The 24,352-nt window shown below is 40.0% G+C and overlaps 1 protein-coding gene across 30 annotated transcripts in view; it reads right to left on the reverse strand.

The window, feature by feature from the left end:
• PBRM1 (polybromo 1) overlaps window positions 1–24,352 on the reverse strand; it is a 155,405-nt gene that overhangs the window by 71,591 nt on the left and 59,462 nt on the right. For all 30 annotated transcript variants that reach the window (XM_066350658.1, XM_066350677.1, XM_066350670.1 and 27 more), the window contains 3 exons: window positions 20,137–20,413; window positions 17,851–17,956; window positions 2,171–2,813 (listed from right to left, as the gene is read on the reverse strand). In XM_066350658.1, the coding sequence (XP_066206755.1) occupies window positions 2,171–2,813; window positions 17,851–17,956; window positions 20,137–20,413 (1,026 nt within the window). The remainder of the gene's footprint in view (window positions 1–2,170; window positions 2,814–17,850; window positions 17,957–20,136; window positions 20,414–24,352) is intronic.

Here is a 24,352-nt window from a genome sequence, read left to right on the forward strand (position 1 = left end):
ACAAAGAAGATACACTGCAATTGCTGAACTGAAATGGTTTTAACAGTCAGGTATACTATTGTGGTGTGGCAAGGATATATAATAAATAAATAAATAATTTTTTGGTGACAGAGACAGAGAGAGAGAGACAAATAGGGACAGATAGGAAGGGAGACAGATGAGAAGCATCAATTCTTCGTGTGGCGCCTTAGTTGTTCACTGATTGCCCACTCATGTGTGCCTTGACCAGGGGGCTACAGCACAGCAAGTAACCCCTTGCTCAAGCCAGCAACCTTGGGCTTCAAGCTAGCGACCATAGGGTCGTGTCTATGATTCCATGCTCAAGCCAGCAACCCTGCGCTCAAGCCAGTGAGCCTGCACTCAAGCTAGATAAGCCCACACTCAAGTCAGCGACCTCAGGGTTTTGAACTTGGGTCCTCTGTGTTCCAGTCTGATGCTCTATCCACTGGGCATTGCCTGGTCAGGCTGATAAATCAAAATTTAAAAAAAATTTAAGGTTGGCCCTTGCCGGATAGCTTGGTTGGTTAGAGTACTGCCCGGATGCGCAAAGGCTGCCAGTTCGATACCCAGTCAGGGCACATACAAAAACAGATCAATGTCTCTGTCTCTTTCCCCCCTTCCTCTCTCTCTAAAATCAATAAACAAATTAAAAGAAAAATTTAAGCTTTATGAAAATTTAAATTTAGTTGCTTCTTTTAGAACAATAATGTCTGCAGAAGGTACTTAAAGTAAGACATCTGAGATTTTAAATAAGCCCTTAGGTCCTGGCCAGTTTGCTCAGTGGATAGAGCGTTAGCCCAGTGTGCAGACATCCCTGGTCAGGGCACATATGAGAAACGACCATCTGCTTCTCTTCTCCTCCCTCTCCCCCTTCTCTCCCTCTTCCCCTATTTGCCAGGTGGATCCCAGTCAGGGCACATGCAGGAGTCTATCTCCCTTCATCTCACTTAAAAAAAAATCAATATAAAACAAAATACAAACAAAAACAAATGCCTTTTTAGCACTGGCTGGGTAGCTAAGTTGGTTAGAGTGTCATCCTAATGCTCCAAGGTTTTGGGTTTGGCCCGCAGTCAGGGCATAGACAGGAATCAACCAATGAATGTGTAAATAAGTGGAACAACAAACAGATGTTTCTCTCTGCCCTTCCTCTCACTTAAAAAAAAAAAGTCCTCTTTGGTACTTGAAATGGTGACCAAATTTAAATCAGTTTAATCTCAGATCAATACCTTAGAACCATTTTATTTCTTTTTAAAAAAAGACTTTATTTACTGATTTTTAGAGAGAGGAGAGAGAGAGGGGTGTGGAACAATAAATATCAACTCATAATTGCTTCACTCTAGCTGTTAATTGATTGATTGCTTATTGTATGTGCCTTGACTGGTCAAGCCCAGGGTTTTGAACCAGCAACATCAGCATCCAGGTTGAGGTTTTATTCACTGTGCCACCACAGGCCAGGCACCTTAGAATTGTTTTTAAATTTATTTAAAGCATGTTTGAATTGAACTCAAACTTTAAAAGAAAATCATGTTACAATTTCTTCTTTTCTCTCATTAAGTAAGAGGCAGGGAGGCAGAGACAGACTCACGCATGCGCCCCAACTCGGATCTACCCGGCAAACCCCTACAGGGCAATGCGCTGCCCATCTTGTGCCTCTGCTCCATTGCTCGGCAATTGAGCCATTTCAGTGCCCAAGGCAAGGCCATGGAACCATCTTCAGCACCAGTGGCCAACTTGCTCAAACTACTCAAGCCATGGCTGTGGGAGGGAAGAAGAAGAGGAAGAGGAAGAGGGGGAGGTGGAGAAGCAGATGATCTCTTCTCCTGTGTGCTCTGACCGGAAATCGAACCCAAGACTCTACCACTGAGCCAACTGGCCAGAGCCACGTTACTATTTCTAACTGTAAGTTTACCCTTAGAAAAATATTTTGTGAAAGACTGTATTTTAAAAGGTTATGCTTTTTAAGAGATATTCAATTTTATCTTACTCCATCTTATTAGTCCTAATCTAGATGGCTTTCTCTCTAGAAACTTGACTAATTAGAATTCAAAATAGCACATCACCAACTGTAATCATGTACCTAAGCTGGAATAGTACAGCAAAGCAGAATTCTTTCTTGTGTTTTTACATTAAGTATCAGTTTATATAAAAATAAATGGCTTTGAAAACATACCGATTCATTCTTCTTGCCCTTTCTAATACTTCAAACATATGCTCTTGAAATAAATCGAGCCGCCGGTAGCGATTATTTTCAACATTCTTCCTAATTATGTCAAAAGTAAGAGGAGGTTTGTTTGGAAAGCTAGGATCCACAGCAGGAATTTCTGCTAAAGAATCACTGTAGCATCTTCCCTCATCATCCTGATGACTCATGACTGACACAAAAAGATTGTGGATTAGCTCTTGAATCAGTAAGGTCACATTTGGAACATGAGAGTCCTCATCTCCCTCTAAGTCTCTCCGAGTTTCAAGCAGGACTTTGTGCAGAACAAGGGCATCTTTGTAGATCAAAGACTCAGGCTCATTGTATGTACAGGCATTGTTAAACATCATGACGAAGTCCTCAACCATGGAGTCTATATCTTGGTATTTGTTGGCCATCATATGACTTCTAATTTTTTCCATGTCCATGGGCTTTTTAATGGTCAGATAGTAGTCAGGCAGCTCAGATCTGGAGGGAAGTCTCAGAAATATGGCACTGAGGCGTCGACCCCTCTTATCAGTATAGTTCTTTACAGCTTCATAAACTTCATTTAGTTTCTGTTGCATTGGAGTCATGTATTTTGATTTTTTTGGAGAAATGCCACTCTTCCTACCTAAATAAAGAGATTTAATGTTAAATGGATAAAATGAAATAAATATATGTAGTTGGTAGAAACAGACTATTCCAAGTGATTTGTAAAACACGGTAAAGAGCATATCTCTAGTCAAGTATATCCTATTGACAAACAAATAAGTGGAAAAAATTTAAACTGTTTTCAGTAATCATTTTTTGGTCGGAGAGTAAGTACTGCTAGGTTGAGATAGCTGTGAATAAGGTAGAATAAATCAAATGAATAGTTCTGTGACATTCTAATTCAATCACCTGTGTTATCTTTGAGAACTGAGAGCTTCATTATGAGTGAAAAAAGAGATACAAAAGTTAAAATAGAAGACATTGAATTAAAATGTTGTAGCCTTAGATCTCAACTGAGAGTATTAGTATAATCTTATAACGTATTTAATCTTTAAATATATAAAACACACATACACAACACACAGTTTACTAGGTCTGTTCATGGAAAATCCTAGAAACAATGTCCAACCTAGTAGCAGTATATCTATATACAGTTTTGACTATATAGTCTGTAGGTGTGAAATACTGATTTCAAATACTAATGTTAGTCTGACCAGGTGGTGGCGTAGTAGATAGTGTCTGACTAGGACGCGGAGAACCCAGGTTCGAAATCCCAAGGTTGCCAGCTTGAGCGGAGGGAGGCTCATCAGCTTGAGTGAGGGGTTGCTGGCTGGAGCATGAGATCATAGACATGACCACATGGTCGCTGGCTTGAGTCCATGGTCACTAGCTTGAGCTGTAGCCCCGCCCCACCATCAAGGCACATATGAGAAAGCAATCACTGAACAACTAAGGAGCTGCAACAAAGAATTGATGCTTCTTATCTCTCCCTTCCTGTCTGTCTGTCTGTCCCTATCTGTCCCTCTCTCTGACTCTGTCTCTGTCAAAAATAAACACAAAAACAAATTCTAATGTCAGTAGCTCCTTGGCACATGAACGAATCCTAGTCTGCACAAGATGAGCCTGGAATATCTTAAACACTAGATAGTAAAAAAAAATTTTTTTTAATCTATCAATGACTTCTTACCATGGTCATGTCAGAAGAATACAACAGCCAGTCTGCAACAACATAAGCATTAAAAGAACAATAACTAAGATGGGTTAAAACTCAGTAATATGTGCCCTGGCTGGTGGCACAATGGATAGAATGTCATCCCAGAGCGCTGAGGTCACTGGTTCGATCCTGGGGTTGCTGACTGGGGTTAGGGTACATATGAGAAGCAATCAATCAGTGAACAACTATTGTGAAATGAATTGATGCTTTTCTCTCTTCCCCTCTTCCCCTTATCTCTCTCAAAAAAAGTAAAAAATGCGGGGGATCCCCTCAGTAATATGTTTAACTCTAGTAATTCTTTTTTTCTTTTTCTTTATTTTTTTTACAGACAGAGAGAGAGTCAGAGAGACGGACAGATAGGGACAGACAGGCAGGAATTGAGAGATGAGAAGCATCAATCATCAGTTCTCTGTTGTGACACTTTAGTTGTTCATTGATTGCTTTCTCATATGTGCCTTGACCGTGGGGCTACAGCAGACTGAGTAACCCCTTGCTCAAGCCAGCGACCTTGGGTCCAAGCTGGTGAGCTTTGCTTAAATTAGATGAGCCTATGCTCAAGCTGGTGACCTCGGGGTTTTGAACCTGGGCCCTCCGCATCCCAGTCTGACGCTCCATCCACTGCGCCACCGCCTGGTCAGGCCTTTTATTTCTTTTTAAGTGAGAGGAGGGAACTAGAGAGACAGACTCCCACAATCGCCCCTGACTGGGATCCACTTGACAACCCCCATCAGGGGCAGATGTTGAAATCAACCGCGCTATCCTTAACACCTGCGGCAGATGCTTGACCCAATTGAGCCACTGGCTTCAGAGTGGAAGAGAGAAAGAAAGGGGAGAGGGAGGGAAAGAGAAGCAGATGGTCGTTTCTCATATGTGCCCCTGACCTGGGATCAAACCTGGTACTTCTGCACACTGGGCCGATGCTCTATTCACTGAGCAAATCAGCCAGGGCTAGTAATTCTTTTTTTTATTTAATAGATTTAAATTTATTTTGTTTACATAGATTCAAGTGTTCCACTGAATACATCCCCCCCACTGTGTTTCCCCTCAACATCCCCCCAAAGCCTCCCCCCTTCCCTCCAGAATTTGCTTTTCTGCTCTCTATAATGATGTCTTATGTATATATAATTTCACCAATCTCTTTCCATTTTTGATCCCATCCTCTCATGCCCTTTCCCTCTGGTCCCTTTCATCCTGCCTCTGCCTCTATTCTGTTCCTCAGTTCACACTGTTCACTAGATTCCACAAATGAGTGAGCTCATATATTTTCCTTTCTCTGCCTGGCTTATTTCACTTAACATAATAGTTCCCAGCTCCATCCATGTTGTCACAAAAGGTAAGATTTCCTTCTTTTTCAGGGCCCCATAGTATTCCATTGTGTATATGTACCACTGCTTTTTTTATTTTTACAGGGACAGAGAAAGAGTCAGAGAGGGATATAGATAGGAACAGACAGACAGGAGGGAGAGAGATGAGAAGCATCAATCATCAGTTTTTCGTTGTGACACCTTAGTTGTTCATTGATTGCTTTCTCATATGTGCCTTGACCATGGGCCTTCAGCAGACCAAGTAACCCCTTGCTCGAGCCAGCGACCTTGAGTCCAAGCTGTTGAGCTTTTGCTCAAACCAGATGAGCCCGCGCTCAAGCTAGCAACCTCGGGGTCTCGAACCTGGTTCCTCTGCATTCCAGTCAGACGCTCTATCCACTGCGCCACCGCATGGTCAGGCCTGTACCACTGCTTTTTAATCCACTCATTCACTGAAAGACACTTGGGCTGTTTCCAGATCTTCGGTATTATGAACAATGCTGCCATAAACATGGGGGTGCATTTCTTCTAAATCAGTGATTTGGTGTTCTTAGGATAAATTCCTAAAAGGCAGTTCCACTTTTAATTTTTTGAAGACTCTCTATACTATTTTCCACAGTGGCTGCACTAGTCTGCATTCCCACCAGCAGTACAGGAGGGTTTCCTTTCTCTACATCCTGGCCAGTACTTATTATGTGTTGTTTTATTAATAAGAGCCATTCTGACTGGTGTGAGGTGATATCTCATTGTGGTTTTCATTTGCATTTCTCTAATAATTAGTGATGGTGAACATTTTTTCATCTGCCTATTGGCCATCTGTATGTCCTCTTTGGAGAACTGTCTATTCATTTCTTTTGCCCACTTTTTTTTTTTTTTTTACAGGGACAGAGAGAGAGAGGGATAGATAAGGACAGACAGACAGGAATGAAGAGAGATGAGAAGCATCAATTTTGTTGCAGCACCTTAGTTGTTCATTGATTGCCCTCCCATATGTGCCTTTACTGCAGGCCTTCAGCAGACCGAGTAATCCCTTGCTTGAGCCAGCGACCTTGGGTCTAAGCTGGTGAGCATCTTTATTTTGCTCAAACCAGATGAGCCCGCGCTCAAGCCGGCGACCTTGGGGTCTCGAACCTGGGTCCTCGGCATCCCAGTCCAATGCTCTATCCACTGCACCACCACCTAGTCAGGCTCTTCTGCCTATTTTTTGATTGGATTGTTTATCTTCCTGGTGTTGAAGTTTTACAAGTTCTTTATAAATTTTGGTTATTAACCCTATCAGACCTATTGTTGAATATGTTCTCCCATTGTGTGGTTTGTCTTTTTTTTGTTCATATTGTCTTTAACTGTGCAAAAGCTTTTTAGTTTCATATAGTCCCATTTGTTCATCCTGTCCTTTATTTTACTTGCGTGTGGAGATAAATCAGCAAATATTTATATATTGCTGCGAGAGATGTCAGAGAGCTTACTGCCTATGTTTTCTTCTTATCACGCTTATGGTTTCACAAAGTCTTTTGTCCATTTTCAGTTTATTTTTGTGAATGGTGTAAGTTGGTGGTCTAGTTTCATTTCTTTTGCAGGTAGCTGTCCAATTTTCCCAATACCATTCGTTAAAGAGGCTGTTTTTACTCCATTGTATGCTCTTGTATCTTTTGTAAAATATTAATTGTCCATAAAGCTGTGGGTTTATTTCTGGGTTCTCTGTTCTGTTCCATTGATCTATATACCTGTTCTTATGCCAGTACCATGCTATTTTGAGTACAATGGCCTTGTAGTATAACTTGATATCAGGAAGTCTGATACCACCCACTTTATTCTTCTTTTTCAAGATTGCTGAGGCTATTCGTATTCTTTTTTAGTTCTATATAAATTTTTGGAATATTTGTTCTATACCTTTGAAGTATGTCATTGGTATTTTAATGGGAATTGCACTGAATTTATAAATTGCTTTGGGTAATATAGACATTTTATTTATTTTATTTATTCTTCCTATCCATGAACATGGTATATGCTTCCACTTGTTTGTATTTTGTTTTTGGTTGCAATAGTGAAGGGGATTGTTTTCTTAATTTCTCTTTTGGACAGTTCATTGCTGGTGTATAAAAATGCCTCTGATTTCTGAATATTGATTTTATAACCTGCCACCTAGTTGAATTCATTTATCAGGACCAGTGGTTTTTTTACTGAGACTTCAGGGTTTTCTATGTATAGTATCATATCACCAGCAAATAATGATAGTTTTACTTCTTTTCCAATTTGGATGCCTTTTATCCCTTCTTCCTGTCTGATTGCTGTGGCTAGGACTTCAGGACTATGTTGAATAAGAGTGGTTAAAGGGGGCACCCCTGCCTTGTTTCTGTTCTTAAGAGGATTTCTTTTCATTTTTGCCCATTGATTATGATCTTGGCTATGGGTTTGTCATAGATGGCCTTTATTATGGCCCTTTATACCCACTTTGCTGAGAGTTTTGATCTAAAATGGATGTTGGATTTTATCAAATACTTTTTCTGCATCTATTGACACTATCATGTGATTTTTATCCTTTCTTTTGGTTATGTGTTGAATCACACTGATTAATTTGCGAATACTGTACCAGCCTTGTCTCCCTGGAATAAATCCCACTTATCATGATGTATGATCTTTTTCATGTATTGTTGGATCTGGTTTGCTAATATTTTGTTGAGAATTTTAGCATCTAAGTTCATCAGGGATATTGGTCTATAGTTTTCTTTCTTTGTAGTGTATTATGCTTGCCTCATAAAAGGAGTTTGGAAGTCTTCCCTCCTCTTGAATTTTTTGAAATAGCTTGAGAAGGTTAGGAGTTAGTTCTTCTTTGAATATTCTGTAAAAGTTCGCCTGTGAAGCCATCTGACCCAGGGCTTTTTTTTTTTTTTTACACAGAAACAGAGAGTGAGTCAGAGAGAGGGATAGACAGGGACAGAGAGAGATGAGAAGCATCAATCATTAGTTTTTCATTGCGCGTTGCAACACCTTAGTTGTTGATTGATTGCTTTCTCATATGTGCCTTGACCGTGGGCCTTCAGCAGACCGAGTAACCCCTTGCTAGAGGCAGTGACCTTGGGTTCAAGCTGGAGGGCTTTTGCTCAAACCAGATGAGCCCGCACTCAAGGTGGGATCTTGGGTCTCGAACCTGGGTCCTCTGCATCCCAGTCCGACGCTCTATTCACTGCGCCACTGCCTGGTCAGGTCCAGGGCTTTTGTTTGTTGGGAGTTTTTTGATAACTGTTTCAATCTCATTTGATGAAATTAGTCTGTTTAGGTTTTTGATACTTCTATATTGATTTTTGAAAAATTATGTTTCGAGGAATTTGTCCATATTGCCTAGGTCGTCTAATTTTATGGCATATAGTTCTTCATGGCATTTTCTTACAATCCTTTGTACTTCTGCTGTGTCAGCTGTTACTTCTCCTCTCTCATTTCTAATTTTATTTATTTGAGTCCTCTCCCTTTTTTTCTTGGTGAGTCTGGTTAAAGGTTCATCGATTTTATTTACCCTTTCAAAAGAACGAGCTGTTGGTTTCATTGATGCTCTGTATTGTTTTTTAGCCTCTATTTCATTTATTTTTGCTCTGATCTTTATTATTTCCTTCCTTATACTTCCTGTGGGTTTTACTTGCTGTTATTTTTGTAGTTCTTTTAGTTGCAGGGTTAAATTGTTTATTTGAGCTTTTTCTAGCTTCTTAAAGAATGCCTGGAGAGCTATAAACTTCCTTTTTAAGACTGCTTTTGCTGTGTCCCATAAATTTTGAGTTGTTGTATGTTCGTTTTCATTTGTTTCAAGGAAATTTTTTATTTCTTCCTTGATCTCATTGTTAACCCATTAGTTATTTAATAACATGTTATGTAGTGTCCACGTGTTTGAGTGTTTTTCAGTTTTTCTATTGTAGTTGACTTCTAGTTTCATGCCATTGTGATACAAGAAGATGCTTGATATGATTTCAATCTTCTTAAATTTGTTGAGACTTGTTTTGTGTCCTAGCATGTGATCTATCCTAGAGAATGTACCATGAGCACTGGAAAAGAATGTATATTCTGCTGCTTTAGGGTGAAAGGTTGTGAAGATATCTATTAAATCCAGTTTATCTAGTGTGTCCTTTAAGTCTGTTGTTTCTATGTTAATTTTCTTTCTTGAGGATCTATCCAGTGATGTTAGTGGGGTATTGAAATCCCCTACTATTATAGTATTGCTTATAGTATTGCTGTTGAATTTGCCCTTTATGTTCATTAAAATCTGATTTATATATTTAGGTGCTCCTATATTAGGTGCGTAGATATTTATAATGGTTATATCTTCCTGTTGGATTGCTCCCTTTATCATTATGTAGTGACCTTCTTTATTCCTTACTATAGCCTTTGTTTTAAAGTCTATTTTGTCAGATATAAGTATTGCTACCCCAGCCTTTTTTTTTCATTTCCATTTGCATGAAATATTTTTTTCCATCCCTTCACTCTCAGTCTATCTGTATTTTTTGTTCTGAGGTGCATCTCTTGTAGACAGCATATGTACGGATCCTGTTTTCTTATCCATGCAGCTACCCTATGTCTTTTGATTGGAGCATTTAATCCATTTACATTTAAGATTTTCATTGATATATAGTTGTTTATTGCCCTTTTATTCTTTAATTCTACATTCCTCTTTTACTAGATCCCCACTCTTTGTTCTGTTTACAACAGGCCCCTTAAGATTTCTTGGAGCATTGGTTTGGTTGTAATGAATTCCTTGAGTTCTTTTTTTTGTCTGGGAAGCTTTTTATTTCTCTATTTTAAACGATAGTCTTGCTCGATAAAGAAGTCTTGGTTGTAGGCTCTTGTTTTGCATTACTTTGAATATTTCTTGCCATTCCCTTCTGGCCTCAAGTGTTTCTCTTGAAAATTTGGATGTCGCCCTGGCTGATTGGCTCAGTGGTAGAGCGTCGGCCTGGCGTGTGGAAGTCCCGGGTTTGATTCCCGGTCAGGGCACACAGAAGAAGCGCCCATTTGCTTCTCCACCCCTCCCCCTCTCCTTCCTCTCTGTCTCTCTCTTCCCCTCCCGCAGCCAAGGCTCCATTGGAGCAAAGATGGCCTGGGCGCTGGGGATGGCTCCTTGGCCGCTGCCCCAGATGCTAGAGTGGCTCTGGTCGTGGCAGAGCAACGCCCTGGAGGGGCAGAGCATCGCCCCCTGGTGGGCGTGCCGGGTGGATCCCGGTCGGGCGCATGCGGGAATCTGTCTGACTGTCTCTCCCGGTTTCTAGCTTCAGAAAAATACAAAAAAAAAAAAAAAAAAAAAAAGAAAGAAAATTTGGATGTCATCCTTATGGGGGTTCCTTTGTAGGTGATTGACTGCTTTTCTCTTGCAGCTTTTAGTCTTCTTTCTTTATCTCTTAGCTTTGGTATTTTAATTATGATGTGTCTTGGTATATAGGTCTCTTTGGTTTCTTTTTTAATGGGATTCTCTGTGCTTCTTGAACTTGTGTGACTTTTTCCTTTGTCAATTTAGGGAAGTTTTCAGCTATGATTTCTTCAATCAGGTTCTCTATCCCTTGTTCTTTCTCTTCTTCAGGAACTTCCATTATGTGGATGTTGTTTCTCTTCATGTTGTCACAGAGCTCTCTTAAGAGTTTTCTCAGATTGTTTGATCCTCTTTTCTTTTTGCTATTCTGCTTCTGTGCTTTTGCTTATTTTATCCTCTAAATTGCTGATTGGATCCTCTGCTTCATCCACCCTGCTTTTAAATCCTTTTAGTATAGTCTTTATTTCTGATATTGTGTTTGTCATTTCCATCTGATTCTTTTTTATGATTTCAATGTCCTTTTTGATGCCAGCTATCTCTTTGTTTACGTGCTCATTTTGTCCATCTATTGTTGCTCTAAGATCCTTGAGCATCTAACAATCATTATTCTAAATTCTGCATCCGTTATCTTAGTTATTTCCATATCATTCAGTTCTTTATCTGGGGGTTTCTCTTGTTGAATCATTTGAATTGCACTTCTGTCTTCCCATTTTCTCTCTGTATAGACTGCTCCTTTGGATGTGTTGTTTGTGTAGCTAGCTGAGTATAGGGTTGGTGTTTTCTGCCTCCAGCTTTCAGTTGTGTTATTTCTAAATCTTCTTGGGATGGCTTCAGCTGTTTGTAATCTGCTGTGGGCTGCTACTGCTCTTTTTGCTGTCTGTGACGACGTTTTCTATGCCTTAGCTGGGTCAGGTGTGAGGAGCCTTTCCTTAAGATAGCACCTTAACTAAGGTTGTTAGGTCCTGAGTTGATGCTCTTCATATCTGGCCACTGGATGTACCAGCCCTGGACCTCCCTGGCTGGTACCTAGATCAGACAAGAGGGGGTCACTGCTTTTGACTGGTCCTTAGCAACGTTCTTGGAGCTATAGGCAATCCAGAATTTGTGTCTGCCTCTTCTGGGCCCTAATGCCTTTGTAGGCACTCCTAGGCTGCACTCCTAGGCTGGCTTTTATCCACTCTTGGCCAGTGTGTGTGGCCTCTCTAGTCCTGAACTGAGGTTTTGCCCCTGGCCTCCCTCTGCCTCCACCTCCTCAGGCACTCAAGTACCAGCACAGGCTTGGGGCCACAGTTCCGGCTGCTCCACCCACACGAGGGACTCCTCCACTCGATGGGCCCTGGCCCCATGGGTGCCATGCTGCCTCTTTAAGCCCCACCCACACAGGCATGTGGTAAGCCTCTGGGGGCTCTGACCTTCGCCTCTGCCTCCTGAGCTACCTGGCTCTGCCCCCCACAGTCGTGTGGGATGCCTCACCCCGCTGGAGTCGGCTCCGCGCAGGCAGGCCCCTGCTTCCGCCTAGGAGTCCTCACTGGGCTCCATCCCCATCTGCCACTCTGGCCAAGTGCCATGGCTGCAGCTGGACCCTCCCACCCTTCAGAGGGTACTCAGCAGGTTGGGGGAGCTGTGTAGCCCAGACCTCAGTACTCAAATCCTGTGTCCCTGATTCACCCTCTGCTTCTAAGTGTCTCTCTGCACTGATTGGAGCAGGAGAGCCTCTGGTGGGTGGTGTAATTGCTTCCCTTTATTGGCTTGGTTCTCCCAGGAAGAATGGGCACTTTAGGTTTGGGGAGTGACCCAGTACAGGGGTCAGGGTGGCTATCCTTCACAGTCTCTCCCTGTTTCCTGGAGACTACACTTTCCTCTCACAACTCCAGTCCTCTCGGTGCTCCTTGCTCCCAGAGCCCCAGGTTAAGTGGGTCTGAACGAGGTTTTCTGCGTGGTTCCTTTAAGATGGAGCCTGGGTCTGAGAGTTCTGTCTCCCTCTCACAAATAGTAACCCGGCTCTTCTTTCAGCCAACTATTGTCCATACGCCTCCTCTAGTCTCTGGGACTCCAGGCTGGGGTTCCGGTCCTGTGGTCAGGGCCCACAACTCTCCGGGAATCCCACCCCACCATGAAAGACCCTCCAGGCTGCTGTTTACTCCTGGGAGCCAAGCAGCACTTTCTGTGTCTCTGCCTTTCCTACCAGTTCAGTGTGGGTTCCTTCGGTGTTGGTTGGTTATAGATTCCTCTTATTTTAGTCCAAAGTTGGTTTTTCAAGATGATTGTTCCTAAGTTAAGTTGTAATCCACTTTGGTTCTGGGAGGTGGGAGTTCTAACGTTTACCTACTCTGCTGCCATTTTTCTAATGGTTCCAGGAGATGGGAATTGTAACGTTCACCTACTCCATCGCCATTTTCCTAAGGGCTAGTAATTCTTAATGATATATAAAATGTAACAGGCCCTAGTACGGTGGCTCAGTGGACAGAGTGTCATCCCAGTGTGCTGAGGTGGGGGGTTTCATCCCCGGTCAGAACATATGTGAGAAGCAAGCAATGAGTGCTTAACTAAATGAAATAACTAAGTAGAACGAGTTGATGGTTCTCTCCCCCCGCCTCTCCACTCTCTCTTCCTATCTCTCTCAAATCAATGGAAAAAATATTTTTAATTAAATGAAAAAAAGAAAACAACTGGGTAAATTTGGAGGATGCTAGTAAATCAATATAGTATTCTAAAACTGGTAAATAAAGGAGGGGAAAAAAATCTAGCTTTTATCCGTTCACAAACCAAGACAAATAGACCAAAAGACCAAAAACTATACCACCAGTTAAATATTGAATGAGGCAAAATTTCTCAATATAAGAATTTCAGCTAGTAACTGAGTTAGAAATGTTAACATGGAATTATCACTATTTTTACATCTCTTTCATAAATTAATAGCTGAGCATCAATAGATATTAACATAATGGACAGAAACAACCAGATATTATAAGCCACCTGATAGAAGACTATATATCTATCCTCTTTGAAGTTAGGTTTTGTGCCAAAGGGAGGGGATGAGGTTCAAATCCAGATCTGACCGAGTTTCTGGCTCCAATTATACACGAAATACAAAGGCCAAAAGAGCATATTAAATACAGGAAAGGAATGCAATTAAGAAATCCTAGACTGTGGGAAACTATTGTACAAACTCACATTCTTTAACAAATAAACTGAGGGAAAAAATAAATAGCGAGATTGAGAGAAATTCACAGGATAAAAGAAGCATCATTCAAATGTAATGTGTGAACCTTCTTTGGATTCTACCTCCAACTAGACATTACCCTAAGCCGTGATGTAACACAAATATTGAAAACCCTTTATAAAGCATCCTTGGCAAGTGGAAACAAAACTTAGTCAGGCCTTTAGAATTAACTTTCATTTATAAGAAATAAGGGTAATAAAAGAAAAAGTTAACTAAAATCACAAGGAAGTAAACTAATTCAGAATTTGGGACTATACAAAAAAGTGACCTGGTTTCGGTTTTTTTTTTGTTTGTTTTTTTTTAAGTGAAAGGAGGGGAAATAGAGAGACAGACTCTCGCATGTATCCTGACCAGGATCCACCTGGGAACCCCCCTCTGGGGCCAATGCTTGATACCACTAAGCTATCTTCAGCGCCTGGAGCCAATGCTCAGACCAACTGAGCCACTGGCTGTGAGAAGAAAAGTGAGAGAGAAGGAGGAGAAGGAAGGGAAGAGAAACAAATGGTCGCTTCTCATGTGTGCCCTGACCAGGGATCAAACCCAAGACGTCCACATGCCAGGCAGATGCTCTATCTACTGAACCAACTGACCAGAGCCATGACCTGGTTTCTAAAGAGTCAATATCATAAGAATAAAAAAGGAGGGGGACTGCTTGATTTAAGTTAAGGGGCATAATAATAAAATGTAATAATGTAAAAATTAGGTCCTGACTTAAACCAATTGTTTCTTTAAAATTACATTTATGAGACAATCGGTAAAATTTGTCAGGTTATTGGATGAGACCCAGAAATTAAGAAACTGCTAATTTTTTTAGGTGTGATAATGACTTTATGGTTATTTTAAAAAATACAGCTAACCCTTGAATAACAAGAATTTGAACTGCAAGGGTCCACTTAGACATGAAGTTTTTTCAATAAACATACAGGTAGTCTCCTGTATCCCTATGTTTCGAACCTGTGGATTCAACCAGCCCCAAATTAAAAACAGTATTTTTCATCCTGGGTTGGGAATCTGTGTATGAGGGCTCAACTAATGTGTATGAGGATTTTAGGCATGTGTCTCTAACCCCCAAATTGTTCAAGGGTTAACTGTATCTGTATATTTTACAGATGCAAACTGAAACATATACAAATTAAATGACATAATCAGATTTTCTTAAAAATAAGTTAGAACTACCCCCAAAAAAAGGGAGAAAGAAGGGACATAGGAAGCATGACACAAACTTGATAATCCTGAACAAGTATACAATAGCACACAGGGGTTCATTGTACAATTCGTTGTACAATTCTTTGTATTTGTATATGTATATATTTGAAATTTTTCATAACATAAAATTGAAAAATAAAAGTTAACTTTACATATTAAAATCTCCTTTTCCAAACTTAAAAAAAATACATGTATATTTATATATATTTAAATAGTTATTGTTAAATTATTTATTTATTAATCAATCTTTAGTTTCCAACTCAATTTATGGAATTAGTTCCAGTTTTAAAAGGCATCATTGCTGCCTGACCAGTGGTGGCACAGTGGATAGAGCATCAACCTTGGACATTGTTATCCCAGGTACGAAACCCTGAGGTTGTTAGGTTGAGGGTGAGCTCATACAGCTTGAGCACAGTCTCATCCAGCTTGAGCATGGGGATCACTAGCTTGAGCTCAAAGGTCGCTGTCTTCAGCAAGGGGTCAACGACTGGCTTGGCTGGAGCCCCCTGGTCAAGGCATGTATGAGAAGCAATCAATGAACAATTAAAAGCACACAACTAGGAGCTGATGATTCTCATCTCTCTCCCTTCCTGTATGTCTCTCTCTCAAAAAATAAAATCAATCAATCAGTAAATGGTAAGCTGTCTCTAAAAAAGTAGTAAAAAGGTTTTCATTTCTTCAAACTCTCTATATGCTTTTACAATTCCATGAAAAGATAAATAAGTACTTTAACCAGAAAAAAAAATCAATTAGTACTCATACCCAAAACTATTATAAAATTCAGTTTACAGTTATTTCATATAAAAAGTACAATCTGTTTATTTTCCTTTTCAACAAATATGGCTCTAAAATATATATATTCACATACACATATACAGACACACAAATATATATTTTTGTGACAGAGACATAGAGACAGACAGGAAAGGAGAGAGATGAGAAGCATCAATTCTTTGTTGCGGCACATTAGTTGTTCATTGATTGCTTTCTCAGATGTGCCTTGACTGGGGGGCTATAGCAGAGCGAGTGACCCCTTGCTCAAGCCAGTGACCTTGGGTTCAAGCCAGTGACCTTTGGGCTCAAGCCACAACCATGGGGTCATGTTTATGATCCCATGTTCAAGCCAGCGACCCCGCACTCAAGCTGGTGAGCCCATGCTCAAGCTGGCAACCTCGGGGTTTCGAACCTGGGTCCTCTGCGTCCCAGTCTGACACTCTATCCACTGTGCGACCACTTGATCAGGCTTTAAAATTTATTTGACTATACCAATATCATTTGTTGGTATTTACTTCATTATACATTTTAAATAAGGCAGAAACCTCTTATTTAGCTCAATGGGATTAATGATTTTTGCTCTCTTCTTTTCCCTCACAGTTTTTAATAAAACCATCATCCACACACTACACATGAAAGCTGAATTAACTTATTGTATAGTAGCTGGGTATCTCTACCATCTCAAATTCTGTCTAGGACAGGGGTCCCAAAACTACAGCCTGCGGGCTGCATGAGGCCCCCTGAGGCCATTTATCCAGCCCCTGCTGCACTTCCGGAAGGGGCATCTCTTTCATTGGTGGTCAGTGAGAGGAGCATAGTTCCCATTGAAATACTGGTCAGGGCCCTGGCCGGTTGGCTCAGTGGTAGAGCATCGGCCTGGCGTGCGGGGGACCGGGATTCGATTCCCGGCCAGGGCACATATCAGAAGCGCCCATTTGCTTCTCCACCACCCCCCCTTCCTCTCTGTCTCTCTCTTCCCCTCCCTCAGCCAAGGCTCCATTGGAGCAAAGATGGCCCGGGCGCTGGGGATGGCTCCTTGGCCTCTGCCCCAGGCGCTGGAGTGGCTCTGGTCGCGGCAGAGCGACGCCCCGGAGGGGCAGAGCATCGCCCCTGGTGGGCGTGCCGGGTGGATCCCGGTCGGGCGCATGCGGGAGTCTGTCTGACTGTCTCTTCCCGTTTCCAGCTTCGGAAAAATACAAAAAGAAAAAAAAAAAAAAAAGAAATACTGGTCAGTTTGTTGATTTAAATTTACTTTTTCTTTATTTTAAATATTGTATTTGTTCCTGTTTTGTATTTTTACTTTAAAATAAGATATGTGCAGTATGCATAGGAATTTGTTCCTAGTTTTCTCTATAGTCCGGCCCTCCGATGTTCTGAGGGACAGTGAACTGGCCCCCTATGTAAAAAGTTTGGGGACCCCTGGTCTAGGAGAAGCTGTTGGGATTCATTTTTAATTCTAGTAATCAGCAAATAAACATACAAAACCTAAAATCTGCCACTACACTCTTCCAGGCATCATATGTAGAAAAAATATCTGACATTTAACATTTATAAAATGTGCAACACACTCAAGAAAGTAAAAAAAAAACTGTTGATATTATAGTCTATTTGCACATGCTTTCCACAGTTTATTTACTTATAATATAGAAGAGAATGCTTAAGAGGAGGGAAGAAACTTTATACTAGAATGCAAGTTCAAATATATTCATCCAGCCCTGGCCGGTTGGCTCAGCGGTAGAGCGTCGGCCTGGCGTGCAGGGGACCTGGGTTTGATTCCCGGCCAGGGCACACAGGAGAAGCGCCCATTTGCTTCTCCACCCCCCCCCCTCCTTTCTCTCTGTCTCTCTCTTCCCCTCCCGCAGCCAAGGCTCCATTGGAGCAAAGTTGGCCCGGGCGCTGGGGATGGCTCCTTGGCCTCTGCCCCAGGTGCTAGAGTGGCTCTGGTCGCAGCAGAGCGTCGCCCCTGGTGGGCGTGCCGGGTGGATCCCGGTCGGGCGCATGCGGGAGTCTATCTGACTGTCTCTCCCCGTTTCCAGCTTCAGAAAAATACAAAAAACAAAACAAAAACAAAAACAAATATATTCACCCATTATTTAAATATTAGTTCAATAAATGAGTAATCTATCCTTGATAGACTAAACGGAGTAACAAACTGTGAGGCTGCCTTACTCAGCTTAAGTTTGGGAGAAGCCATGTCATCATCATCAGGCAGTGGACCCAGCTCCTTCCTTTTATCCTTGAGTAACTTCTCCAGGATGTGTGCATCATTGTACACCTATATTTCACAAATATATTGTTATTTTCTAAAATACTTTCTATTAAAACATAATACATACCCATAAAAATGTTTTAAAAATCAGGTTAGAATAGTTTGGAACTAAAGAAATAAAGCTTGAGATCAATACCGAAAAACAAAATCTCATCTCTGTGGGGTGCGCCTGGGCCTCAACTGGTTTGTTGTTTAAGCTTTCTAGGTCATTTTAATGTGCAGACACGCATGCTAAAGTTTCAGAACTACTATAATAGAATCGTTGCAAGTGCCTTCACAAGTTTTATAACATATTTACATGTGTTTTATCTTCATAAATCTCTCTTTCACTGGACCCTCAAAGTAGCAGACTTAGCTCAATGAAAATTAAAAATATCTGGAAAGTACTATCTCAAACATTATTTTTAACGCCCATGTTAAATGGGATTCAGCATCAGTCTTGAGTTCATAGTCTGGAATCTGACCTGTGAAAAGCACTAATCCCTGTTTAGAACTTTTCAAAGAATGAATGACTCAAGGGTAATAGATGTAGTCAAGAACAAGTTTACATACCTAATGAATTCCTATTCCCCCCCACAGAGGCTGTGTGCTCCCTGTCTACTGTTAGGGCACAGGGGCTGAGGAAATACGACCTCTTTTCTTTGACTACCTGATAAGAATGGTTTTTTTCTCTACCAGTGACAGACAAGCAGCACATTAACCAATGGTACTGAGGAGAATGTAAACACTTAAAATAGAGAACCATTTTTTTGCTCACAAGCATCCTACTTTGTTTTATATTCAAATGTAATAGCAGAAGAAAGAAAAAATAATCTGAAAATGTTATTTTATTTCTGGGAGATTTAAAGTAGATAAAGGAAACTCAAAAATATGTTGCACTCTCATCCATGTTAATCTCAGCATTATTTACAATAGCCAAGATGTGAAAACAACCTAAGTGTTCATCAATGGAGAAATGAAAAAAGAAAATGTGGAGCGCGCGCGCGCGCGCGCGCACACACACACACACACACACACACACACACACTACTATTCTTACCATTTGTGATAGCATAGATAGACCTTAAAGGAATTACGCTAAGTGAAATAAGTCAGACAGAGAAAGACAAATACTGTATGATTTCACTTATTTGTGGAATCTACAAACCAAAATAAATGAACAAACAAAATGGAAACAAACTCATAGATACAGAGAACAGACTGGTAGTTGCCAAAGTTGGGGGTGGGTAGTTGCCACAGGATGGGTGAAACAGGTAAAATGGGTGAAGAGAGTCAGAAAGTACTAACTTCCAGGTATAAAAATAAGTCCTGGGGATGTAGTGTACAGCATAGCGACTACAGTTAATAATGCTGTACTGTATATTTGAATGCTGCTTAAAGAATGATCTTAAAAGTCCTCATCATAAGGAAAAAGAATGTGTAATTATGTATGATGACCAACGTTAACTAGACTTACTGTGGTGATCATTTACAATATATATAAATATCAAACCATTATGCTGCATACTGAAACTAATACACTGTTATATGTCAACTATACATGAAGAAAAATAAAGTAGATCAAGGACTTAAAATAGAAAAAAAAATCAAAGAAAGAAGAATGTATCTTAGCTACCCTGATAAAAAACTGAAATTCAAAATATTTCACAACAAAATAAATTATTTAGAGGTGTATTTATGGGACTACTCTCATTCTTATATAATCATAACATTTTATGAGCTATCCTTGAAAAGGTATGATTATTGACAATAGTAATAATAGTGATGATGAAATACTTAAATGTCATTGGCTTTCATTTCAGTGCTTTTTCGAACAGCAGGCACCGTGCTATATGCTCTGTATTTACTACCTCATTTAAATCCTATAATAATCCTGATGCATATACTATTATTATCCCCAACTCACAAATGAGAAAAATGGGGCTTAGAAAAGATAACTTACTTACACAGCAACCTATTCTGTATGGCAGAATAGGACTCAAATCTAGGATGTCAGACTACAGAGTATGAACCTTTAACCTTTATAATGTACTGCCTTCCATTTTAAACAATTAAGGAAAGACAAAGTACTTTATATTAAGCTAGTCATTGAGAAAAATTTAGGCGTCAACCTGATCTCTCAAAATCCATTATTCTATGAGCACCCCGAAGAAAATATGTCCACTCCAGGATTCCTATGTCCTTACCTGGGAGCCTTCCTCGTTATAGTGCCTGGCATTCCGGAACATCAACTTCATATCTTCTATCATTCCCTCTTCTCCTGAGTATTTGTCATTGCGGATGTTATGCTCAATTATTTTCAAGTCCATTGGCTCCAAAATAATTTTATAATAATCAGGATAGTCCTTTTTGGATGGTTTAACCATAAACAGATCACAAAGTCTTCTGCCTGAACCTGGCTCACGAGCTTCAAGAACAACATTGAATAAGATTTTCATTCGCTGCTTTCTTATGTTCTTTTTACTGTTGAGGGAGGAGGTGAAAGGGGAAAAATGAGAACAGATTCAGGATTTTTAATACAAGGAAAAACATAAAATGAAACAAATTAATCTGTGGGCAGGTGCTTCATGATGATTAATTTTATTGATTAAGTAAGCCACAAACAAAGTAAACATGCTGGAAGCTATAAGTAAATATTAAAAAAATTTCCAAAGTAATTAAAACATAGTGATATGGCAGGAGCAGCTAATGAACACCAGACACACCTGTTTAGATTATTTATAAAATGAAATGGTTGAAAAAAAATCTTGTCTGACAACCAAAGGAAATGAAATCTTATTATCAACTGAAGTATCTTTTTTTAGAGCAAAACTGAAATAAACAACTAATTCCCTACTGTTACTAATAGTCTTTGATTAAAAAAACAACAACAAAGGTACATATCAAAGTGTTCTACCTCTTAAGACAACCACTCTGAACAGTTGCATATCCTAATTAACAGAAAACAGTGAGGCTGCCTGCCAGACTAATGTCTCCATAGTAGGTACAAGTCTGTCTTACATTTACCCTGTCAGAGTCAGTCCCTGTTCCCTCACTCCATCAGTATTCTACAATTACAATCTAACTTAAAAAATAAATGTTCTGTGGTTCACCTGAGCTTTTGTGTAAATTTTCATCCCTGAGTGTGAATCCATGTCTTGTTCTCCAAATTTCCCCAGTGAGATATGCTAACACACAGAAGTGAGTGGTATGGAACAAAGTGCAAGGGACCACAGATTAGAACCTGACTTAAAGAGAGGCCCATAAGAACATATAGGCTGGTCTTCTAATTGTTGAGGAAACAGGCTTGGAGATACTAAATGACCTGCCCAGGGTAAGCTGTCCAGTGAATTATTAGAAGAGATGATCTTCTAATATGATTTCTGGCTCAATGTATGTCTTCAGGACATTGATAAAGAAATTCTAGCTGGACTCAAACCAGCAGTCTCCAACTAAACAGGCAGATAGGTAATAAAAACAAAACAAAAAAACAACTTATGACTTAATTTCTATCCAACAGACATTTAGTAAGATCCTATAATGTGGCACTTAGAGGTAAATAGTTTTTATCTGTTTCCTGTCTTATATATGGAAGAAGTTCATTCCTGAAGTAAACCATGTGGCAGCATGGGTCTTCTAGCCCAGGCCTATGACCATTCATTCTACTGCTGGGTCATGAAGAAGCCAAAGGCCAGATATTTTCTCTCCAAGTTTCAAAATATGCTTAAAAAAAAAAAACCCTCAAAGAATAATTAACAGATGTGAAAGGAAATATCTATGCTTAAATCAAACTTTTAGAATGTCTCAGAAATGTGTATCTTCCTAGCATCATGGAACTACTAGGAGAGAAAGGGCCATTTCCTAGGGTTGGAATTATCCTCAGAACCTATCTTCACTCAGACTGCTCATTTCCCTAGGTGGCCCTGGATCATTCCTGCCATTTCCTCTTCCTCTCAGTATTTTCATGTCTCTATGTCAAATAAGTAATTATTATGTGATGTTAATCTAGAAGTAGTTTCATCTACTGGAAAATATTTCTCCAAAGAGGCACCCTGGGGCAATGATGTGAGAAGAAGAGCTCTCTTAGTCCAGGACTTTAGCAAGTGGATAATGGAAGGGGAACTTGGGACAAAGCTCCAATACGACAGAGCTCCACATTTAGTGAGAGAACCTGAGTTTTTACCACAGAATACATACATAAAACTACTAATGTCAGATAAAGTTTCTTTAGGTCTCACTTTTGGGTGCTGAACTTCAAAAGGAAGACTCAGGAATTCAAATTTCAAATCTGAGCTTAAAAGATCTTTTCAATAATCAACTCAGAATGAAATTACTCCTCATTCCAGGAATACCAAGCAGAACAATTCAACTGAGGCCCTCCCCTGGTTCAAAAGAAGATCAACTCTATTTGCTTACTAGTTCCAGTGCACCACTCCCAATTACCATTAAGCTTTTCTGAATAAAGCTACAAATATTCTAATCTGACAGTCTCAGGGCAGAATTTTATGAGACTCTGAAAGAGAAGGAAAAGTTTTAAACTAAATTTTAGGAAAAATGCCAAAAAAAGTAAAAGAATGGCGAGTGGTCCTCTTCCAACTAGGGTAACTCAGACACTAGGCAGCTCTGGAAGAACATACTCTAAATGTAAAATCTAATTGTGTTTAAAAAACTGCTCTAATAACTGAAACTTACTGTTTTAGGACATGTATAACTAACAATATCCTTTTTACATTTATATTATTCACGCTTTAAGAGAGTGAGGTGTAACTCATTTCCATTCTCAAAGGTAAGCAATACTTTTGTCTAGGGTCACTTAGGATCTTTTCTAAACAAATCCAGTTTTGTTGCTTCCAGTTTTCCAGATCTCCAAATAGCCTTTGAGAATGAGAAGTACTGGCCCATTATTTTTAATCTGGCTGTCAGAAAAAAAATGCAGAGCTAAATTGCCTCCTTTTATAATAACTGTATTTATTAGATGGTTGGTTTACCTGCTTTATTTTTTTCCAAGATAGATGTCAACCTTTATAATATCCATGACTTTTGAAAGTAACTTGATATATGGTAGACAGCTACCATTTTCCCTATTTGATATTTTCTGGTTACTGTTTTCAATGTTTGGTTACTGGTTCAGATTCTTTTTAGAACCACTCTATACATCCTACCACTCTCCTCTTTCAGACCATTAATTATAAACAGTTTATTAACTTTTCCCCATTTTGGGAAAGGTACATAAAATTCAATCCCAAACCTTGTAACTGGCATATTTTTTCTTTTACAGAGACAGAGAGTGTCAAAGAGGGGGATAGATAGGTACAGACAGACAGGAAGGGAGAGAGATAAGCATCAATTTTTCGTTGTGGCACTTTAGTTGTTCATTGATTGCCCTCTCATATGTGCCTTGACCGTGAGGCTACCGCAGACTGAGTGACCCCTTGCTCAAGCCAGCAACCTTGGGCCCAAGCTGGTAAGCTTTGCTCAAACCAGATGAATCCATGCTCAAGCTGGCGACCTCGGGGTCTCGAACCTGGGTCCTCAGTGTCCCAGTCCAATGCTTTATCCACTGCGCCACCACCTGGTCAGGCGCATATTTATTCTTTATCACTACTTTTGAACAAATTAAAGTATAATATATCTTAAGGGAGTTCAAAATCAGTAAAGAGATGCCAATTCAGATCATAAACATTGTTATTAATAAACATACAATTCTAGAATTTTATAAGAGATGGGCCATAAAGGGTCCTGTGCCAAAATCAGAATACTACAGCAATTTCCCCCAAAATGAAAGTCAAGTATGTTGAGAAATGGGTGCATTCTGAATTTGCATAAAGATTATGAGCTAAGAGGCTTGTTCTGAATCCCTAATTTTCCAAGACTACCACCACCACCACCATCTTCCTGACCCCCAAACCAGCCAGAAATACTGAATTACTGTTACTTTTTGCTTCTCTTAGTTTATCACCAAGTTTTAGAGGACTTACACAGACCTTCTGGATCTGAACTTTCAATTTTTCATGCCACAGTGTTAGTCCTCACCCTCATACCTTTTGGCTGACCACTTTCTCAAATATCTTTAATGATTCTTCCTCAAGGTATTACTTATTATTATTATAAGTATCTGCGCGCGTGCGCGCACACACACACACACACACACAGTCCTATTTATAATTTTAGCCAATAGTTCTACCATGTGCCAGTGACCGTGCTAATGACTGTATACACATTCTCATTTAATCCTACAACTTGGACAACCAGGTACACTTATTATCCCAAGTTTGCAGATCTGGCTTAGCAAGGTCAAGTGAATACTGAAGGCCATAAAGTGAATAATCAGAACCAAGAATTAAATCAACCGATAATCACCAGGCTCCTTTTATCATGTCTTTCCCTTTCCCAAAGCTTACCAAGAGCTTCTCTAATCACAGT

Source organism: Saccopteryx leptura, chromosome 10 (assembly GCF_036850995.1).
Source record: "Saccopteryx leptura isolate mSacLep1 chromosome 10, mSacLep1_pri_phased_curated, whole genome shotgun sequence".
NCBI classification, from domain to species: Eukaryota; Metazoa; Chordata; class Mammalia; order Chiroptera; family Emballonuridae; genus Saccopteryx; species Saccopteryx leptura.